This window comes from Mytilus trossulus, chromosome 5 (genome assembly GCF_036588685.1).
Source record: "Mytilus trossulus isolate FHL-02 chromosome 5, PNRI_Mtr1.1.1.hap1, whole genome shotgun sequence".
NCBI classification, from domain to species: domain Eukaryota; kingdom Metazoa; phylum Mollusca; class Bivalvia; order Mytilida; family Mytilidae; genus Mytilus; species Mytilus trossulus.
The window spans coordinates 39360059-39368359 of NC_086377.1; the positions used below are offsets into that span (position 1 = coordinate 39360059).

Genomic DNA, 8301 nt, shown 5'->3' on the forward strand with positions numbered 1-8301 from the left:
ATTTGGAGTTAAACTTAGATAGACATTCAGACTTAAATTTTGATAAGAAAGAGGCAAACAGAATGTCAGATTTCCAGTTTTATTCAAATTGCAATAAACAGTTTCATGAGTTTGATTCAAATTTAATTATTGGTTAAGATAAGATAACTAGTCTGAACAAAAATACTTGTCAAGACAATAGAAGCACATCACATTTCATTGATAGTATTGGTGTTAGTAGATCAGCAGTTGGAAATAAGGTAGTTCAAGGTAGTTTTCACCAAGGAGATAGGAGATTTGGAATAAATAGTGGGAAACAGTGCGTAGCAAACTGTTTATCAGCTCTTGCCCATAGCAAATCAAAAGACTTAAATTATTGGAATCAAATGTATTTAGATACTGTCCTTATTGCTGGAAATCGACTATATAGTCACATTCATGGTAATAATGATCACTTATTTATATCAGACTTACCAGAAATGGTAGAAATATCCGGAAAAGTAGTAAAAATATTAAGAAAAGAATCAATAACAGCTGTTATAGATTCCTCTAGAACTATTGATTTTAGTGAATTTGGAAATTCTTTACCACTAGACCAAGCTTTACAAGAATCTCTCATAGATTGTGATGCTTGCTTTATATGTGCATATGATACTACTGTTGTAGTCATAAAACATAATCAAGATTTTTATTTGTTTGATTCACATGCACGTGATAAATTTGGTTTACAACACAATGACGGTAAAAGTTTACTATTAAAGTTAAACAATCTTGATCATCTGTATCAATACTGTTGCAACATGAAAGCTGGAGCAAGTCAAAACCAGTGGTTTGAAACAACTGGAGTCAACATTGATTTTTTGGGGGAGGATCCTAGACAACAGAGCTTTGTAGAACTTCCACATGTTCCAAGAGATGATAATCACTTGATGAAAGTATATGACAATAAACCAGAAATAAGAAACATCAATGCCTCAAATGAAGTACCAAAAAATCGAAGTGGCATGCCCAAAATATCATCTCAACTACATGTTCTTGATTCAGAAGATTTTAAGGAAGATTCTTATAATGTTACAATGAAAATTGATGACACAAAGTCTGATGTTGTTATTACTGATAATGAATCTGATGTAGAAATTTTATCTGCAGGTGATATAATCTATGATTTCAAACCCCTCAGTTTGGTTTTAAAAAGAAAGCTTTGTACAATAATGAGAATAACAACCAAGCACATATTTAAACCATTCTCTACAAACATTTTTCAAATGGGACCGCCATCTGCTACAAAGACTATCACAGGTGATGGTAATTGCCTTTTTCGGGCTATTTCATATGCAATATCAAATAGACAAGAGTTTTTTCAAACAATAAGAAAGGCAATAGTTGTTCATTTAATGAGGAATGAAGATATGTTTAAATCATTTTTGCAGCCTAGATTTAAAACTGTACGGGAGCATTTACAAACTCTGAAAATGGATCAATATGGTGTATGGGGAACAGAATTAGAGATAATAGCTTGTGCAGATCTTCTAAAAACAGACATTTTCACTTTTTACCATGGTTCTTGGATTAGATATTCTTCAACTCAAATATGTAGCAAAAACAATGTAAATATTCTGGCAATTTATCTTAAGCATGACAGCAATATCAATCATTATGAAGTTGTTACTGCTGTTACTCCCATGTCTGATTTATCTTTTAACAGATTACAATCAGAATCTAGTAAAGTTCATAGGAAACGGCATATGCTTGAAAGGAGACCTGCTGTAAGAACAAAGAAAATAAATGTTGAGGAAAGTCAGATTACTGATATTGATAATCAATGTGATGATAGCTACTTAAAATCAAAAGCCGGAAAACAAAAGAGAAAATATCATTCAGACACTTCATTTAAGGAAAAGAAAAAGACACAAGTACAAAATGCATATTGGGAAAATGAGGAAACTCGGTTGAAGAAGATACACTCGGGCAAGGAAAAATATAAAAATGATCAGGTTTATAGAGAAAATTTAATAGATGCAGGTGTAAAAAAATATAGAGAGAATGATGACTACAGAGAAAAATTGATACAGACAGGTGTTAGTAAATATAAAACAGATGAGGTGTACAGAGAAAAATTGATACAGACAGGTGTAAGTAAATATAAAACAGATGAGGTGTACAGAGAAAAATTGAAACTTGAAAGTAAGCACAGGTATGAAAATGATAATACACACAAACTCAATATTATAAAACAAACAGCTACACGTCATGAGAAATCCAAAGAAGAAAACAAACAGATAAATGAAGTTATAAGGAAATTTAAAGAAGAAGTTGAGAAAGGACCAGAATGTGTATGTGCTTGTTGCTTAAGGCTTTTCTTTGAAAAACAAGTTCTCAACTGTAAAATAGATTCTTATGATGATTCTTTAAAAGAACTATGTATTACAGACAGATATCAACACAAGTGTACAGATGATTGTGAAAAACCTTGTGGTTTTGAAGGAACAAGCAGAACAAGTCTTTGGATTTGTTATACTTGCCATAGAAAAATTTTGAGAGGTAAAATACCTGCAGATTCGTTTTCAAATGGTTTATTGCTAGAAGATGTTCCAGTTGAGTTAAAACAGCTAAATTCAATAGAACAGCAACTTATAGCACAGAACATTCCATTCATGAAAATTATGGCCTTACCAAAGGGAGGACAAAAAGGGGTTCATGGACCTGTAGTTTGTGTGCCTTCTGATTTGAAAAAGGTAACTTCTATATTGCCTAGATCTGAGGATGAAAGTTTCTTACTGAAGGTAAAACTAAAAAGAAAGCTCAAGTACAAAGGATATGACAAATATCAGTTTGTAAGACCAAACCATTTAGAGCAAGCACTTTTATATTTAAAAGATAAAAACATGTGGTATAAAGATGTTGCTATCAATAATCAATGGATTAATCCAATTCCTGGATCAAATGATGATCAAGATATGAATGAAAAATCTGATTCTGATGATACTGAGCTGGTTGAGAATAGCAAAAAAGAGAAAGATGTTATTGAAAAAATTATTAAGTCTTCTACAACCAGCAATGAAAGAGAAGATGAAAGCGAACAAGACAGCTACATTGATGATAGGTTACGTGGTGTTCAGTTAGATACTTGTTTACAACCTGCTGATATTGGACAAGAGGCTTTAGATTTATGCTTTGATCAAGTATTTAATGTAGCACCTGCAGAAAATAATAGTCCTTTGAGTGTTCTGCAAGAACAAGGAATTGAGGCTAAAACCTTTCCTGTACATTTTCCATCTGGAAAAAATACTTTTGATGAAGACCGTGATGATAAACTGACAATTGCACAGTACTCTAAACTTCGATTGATGAGTGTTGAAAATAGATTTGCAAGAGATACATCCTACATATTTTTCAGTCAATATTTAACAGAACTCAATAGTGTGATTTCAAATGTACAAATATCTCTCAGAAAAGAATGCCCATTTTCGAAAGAAGGAAAGAAAGTAACTGGAGAAATGTTGTGCAATAAAGAAACCTTGAAAGAGTTGTTTAAAAAAGATGAAGCTATTAAATATTTAAAACCTATTCGAGGAACTCCTCCATATTGGCAAAGTTCACAAAAAGATATATTTGCAATGATAAGACAGTTAGGAGTTCCTACATTCTTCTGTTCTTTTTCTTCTGCAGACTTCAGATGGTCAGAAATTGTAGACACAATATTAAAACAGCAAGGTGACATGAGAAATAGTGAAAATATGACATGGGACGAAAAATGCAAGGTTCTTTCCAGCAATCCTGTTACAGCAGCTAGAATGTTTGATCATAGATATCATACTTTTTTAAAGGATGTTATCATGTCAGATGCTGAACCAATAGGGAAAGTAATTGACTATTTTTACAGAGTTGAATTTCAACAAAGAGGGTCTCCTCACACCCATTGTTTATTTTGGGTAGAAAATGCTCCAAAATTTGATGAAGATGAAAATGAAGAAGTTATTAGTTTTATTGACAAATACATAACATGTGAGATACCAGATGAAAAGGAAGACAAAGAGTTGCATGATATTGTTATGGCAGTACATCAGCACAGTAAAAATCATTCCAAATCTTGTAAGAAAAAAGGAACAGTATGTCGTTTTAATTTCCCAAGACCACCTTCAACTAGAACATTCATTTCTAAACCAAGTAATCTAGATAAGGATTCAAAAGAAGATGAAGAAGTAGCAAAGAAAATATTGTCTGACTTATGGAAAGTTATAAAAGAGAATGAAGATAAAAGTTTGAACGTATCTGAAATTTTCAAGAAGGCAGGTCTAACCCAAGAAAGCTTTGAAAAATATTTTTGTTTCATCACCAATCGAAACACAGTCGTTCTTAAACGTCAGCCAAATGAATTATACACCAATCAGTATAATCCACATCTTTTAAAAGCTTGGAATGCTAATATGGACATACAATATATTTTGGATGCATTTTCCTGTGTTGTATACATAATAAGTTACATAAGTAAAGCTGAGCGAGAGCTAGGAATACTTCTCCAGCAGACCAAAATAGAAGCCGAAGAAGGAAATTTAAATGCACAACAGACTATGAAAAAAATTGGAACCTCATATTTACACCATAGAGAAATAAGTGCACAGGAAGCAGTATTTAGAGTAACTGGATTAAGATTAAGAGAATGTTCAAGGAAAGTAGAATTTATACCAGTTGGTGAAAATCCATGTAGAATGAGCATTCCTTTGAAAGACCTAGAGAAGCAACAAAGTTACAAGACCTCAAAAAGCAAAAAGATTAATGGTGACAGCGAAGATGAAGATGAGAGTAAAATTTGGTTGAACAATATAGTTGATAGATACAAAGGTAGACCACATATTGTTCTTTTTACCAAAATGTGTCTGGCCAGATTTGGTTCCGAATATAATGTGTTATGCAAGTCACAGTTACCAAAGAAAATTAATGAAGAAACAACCTTCAAACTTGATGGTGACCTTGGATATATTAGAAAACGTACAAGAACTTCACCTGCAGTTATTAAATTTCCACGTTTCTCACAGGAAACTTCCCCAGAGAAATACTTTCAAAGCATTTTGCAACTCTTTTTACCATATAGATATGATGAACAGTTAAAACCACCTCTATTTCAAACATATGAGAATTTTTTTGCTTGTGGTGGAGTTAAGTATCCTGGGGATGATGCTTTGAGCTCTGTAAAACAAGTCGTTACAAAAAACATGTCTGATTTTGTGAAAAATGGTAAAGATTTAGAGGAAGCAGAAAAACAATTGCATGAAAAAGATCCAAAAGAAGATGCTTGGTGTGAGTTATGTCCAGAGGCAGAGGTGAACAGGAGAGAATGTATAGATGAAGGGAAAGTAACTAGTGTGATTGAAGAAGATTTGTCTGAAGCAGCAATACCAGATTTGAATAATGAAAAGTGTTCAACATCTGTAGGAACCAATTTGCTCTCAGTTTCCCTCACTAAAAATGAAATTATACCAAGACTTAGAAGCTTGAATGTCAAACAGAGAAGAATTCTTTATAAAGTAAGAGATTGGTGCATTCAGAAAGCAAATGGAAAAACACCAGAGCCTCTACATTTATTCATTACAGGAGGAGCAGGAACAGGCAAAAGTCACTTGATCAAGTGTATACAATATGAAGCAACTCGAATATTGGCACAAACTTCTGATAATCCGGATGATCTTACAGTTCTGTTAACAGCCCCAACTGGAACAGCTGCTTTTAATATACATGGATTAACAATTCATAGTGCTCTTGGAATTTTCAAATCACTTTCACCCGACCATGCCACTTTGAGTGAAGACAAAATTAATTCACTCAGAACAAAGTTAGAGAATTTGCAAATCCTGATAATTGATGAAATTTCAATGGTCAACAAGAAATTGCTGTTTTTCATTCATGAGCGACTAAGACAAGTAAAAAAAAGACCAGACAATTGTTTATTTGGGGGTGTTTCTATAATTGCAGTTGGTGATTTTTATCAGTTACCACCTGTTAGAACAAAAAGAGTAGACAAATTGTATGTAGATGATCCCTCTAATCCCTCAAATCAACTATGGAATGGTTTGTTTGAAATTGCTGAGTTGGATGAAATAATGCGTCAACGTGAGGATGGCTTTTTTGCAGAACTACTAAATAGATTGCGTATTAAGCAGAAAAATGAAAGTTTGTCATTATCTGATAAAGAAGCTTTAAAAGACTGCTTTGGTGATGGACCGGATGAAGCCTTACACATATTTTCTACAAATGCAGAGGTTGACTCCTTTAACAAGGGGATGATAATGAAGCTATGTACAGAACCAAAACTAATTGAAGCAGAAGACTATGAAAAAAACAAAACATCAGGGAAATTGACTCTGAAAAAAGTCCATTGTACAAAGTCAGATGTCTGTCTTCCAATATCTATTCTTTTAGCTGAGGGAGCAAGAGTAATGCTTATTAAGAATGAGAATACAGCAGATGGTCTGGTAAATGGTGTAATGGGAACAGTTATATCTATCAAAGACTACTCCCCTGATTCTCTCCCTAGTACAATATATATTCACTTTGACAATGAAAGAGTTGGAAAAAATGCAAAGTTGCAGAAATATATCAGTGGTCAACGCTGTGTTGCTTTAAAGCCTTCTAGCGAAGACATTCCTTTGAGCAACTGTGTAAGAAAACAGTTTCCATTAAAGTTAGCCTGGGCTTGCACTATTCACAAAGTTCAAGGATTAACAGTTGAAGAATGTGTTGTTGATCTAAATAAATGTTTTACATATGGTCAAGCATATGTTGCCCTTAGCAGAGTTACCTCAAAGTCTGGTCTTCACATTAAATACATAGAGACAGAAAAAATTGACAAGAAAATTTTCTGTGATCCTGATATTGTAAATGGTGTTACAAAAATGACAAGATTTTTGCCTGAAGTTGAAAATGAAAGAGAGGAACAAACTAACACTTTCAAGATAATGTATCACAATATTCAAGGTTTACAATCTCATGCAGAAGATATGAAACAAAATCCAGATTTCAGGGGTGCTGATTACATTTGTCTTACTGAAACCTGGACTGACAAGGAATTCAACTGCTTTGAGTTGATTGGATATGATGGTTTTCATTTGCCAAGATATCTAGCTTTTGAAAATGACAATTCCTTTTATTCCTCATTAAAGGAAATGCAACATGGTGGTGTAAGTGTTTTATACAAACTTTCTTCAGAAACTGAAATATGCAACTTGACCTCCAACTTAGAATGTATAGTGTTCAATATAACAATTAAAAACGTTTTAGTTGCTACGGTCTACAGAACTCAAAAGTATAATATAGGAAAATTTATGGAGAAGTTGGAGACATTAATCTGTAAGTTGGAAGAATTATCTGAAAAAATTGTTGTAATTGGTGATTTTAATCAAGATATTTTAAAAGGAAGTTGTACAGTATTCAATTTTCTGTCATCAAAAGGTTTCCGACAACTTGTCAGTGGTCCTACTACTGAGGGCGGTACACTTATTGATCATGTGTATGCAAAAGGATGTCCTGATACAGATGTTGCAATTATTCCTACATACTACAGCTATCACGAGGCACTGCAAATAGTAATTCCTAGTTAGAAAAAGGATCTATGAAAGGAAATTGTAAAACAATCGCAGCTATAATTATGAAAGTACAATCAAAGCTATAATTATGAAAGTATAAAACAATCAAAGCTATAATAATGAAAGTGTTAAACAAATAGAAATGCATATTTTGATTTTAAACCTAGCAAAATTCAAAAAATGATGCCTCCTAAAGTCCAACCCTTCGTCCCCGTCGTAGGAGGCGGATATCAGCACTAGCACATGATTTAGTGCTGATAACAAACAGGGCCCTGGCAACAAGTACCATAAATAATCACTGTACTAGTGATTAAGTTGTTTGATCTTTCTAAATATACCAATGGATGTTAAGAAAACAACAATCAACTTGTTTAAAACTGACACAAATAAAATATATTCGTTTAGTTTTTTATATTAATGCTGATGTTATTATGCTAGATATTATATTTACATAAATTTACAAGTTCTGATGAAAATTCACAATACAAAAATTTGTTTACTAGAAACATCAACATTCCATTTTCAGACGGACACTTGCCAATGAATTTTATATTGAATAAGGTATTTCAAGTCATTTTTTTTTCAGAACGAAAATCAACATTTCCAAGAAAACATCCTAAATGAGAAGTTGGATTTGAAACTCAATTGTTTTAGCTCTTGTGCATTGTTTAATATATAAAGTAGCAAATGCCATGAGGTGAAATAGTTGATAATAATTAATCATCAAAAAATAAAGACATTA

The 8301-nt window shown here is 32.7% G+C and overlaps 1 protein-coding gene across 1 annotated transcript; it reads left to right on the plus strand.

The window, feature by feature from the left end:
* The first annotated feature begins 365 nt into the window (after nt 1-365).
* On the plus strand, nt 366-7574 carry LOC134717930 (uncharacterized). The gene has a single exon (XM_063580428.1). The coding sequence runs from the start codon at nt 366-368 to the stop codon at nt 7572-7574; it is 7209 nt and encodes a 2402-aa protein (XP_063436498.1).
* The last annotated feature ends 727 nt before the right edge of the window (nt 7575-8301 follow it).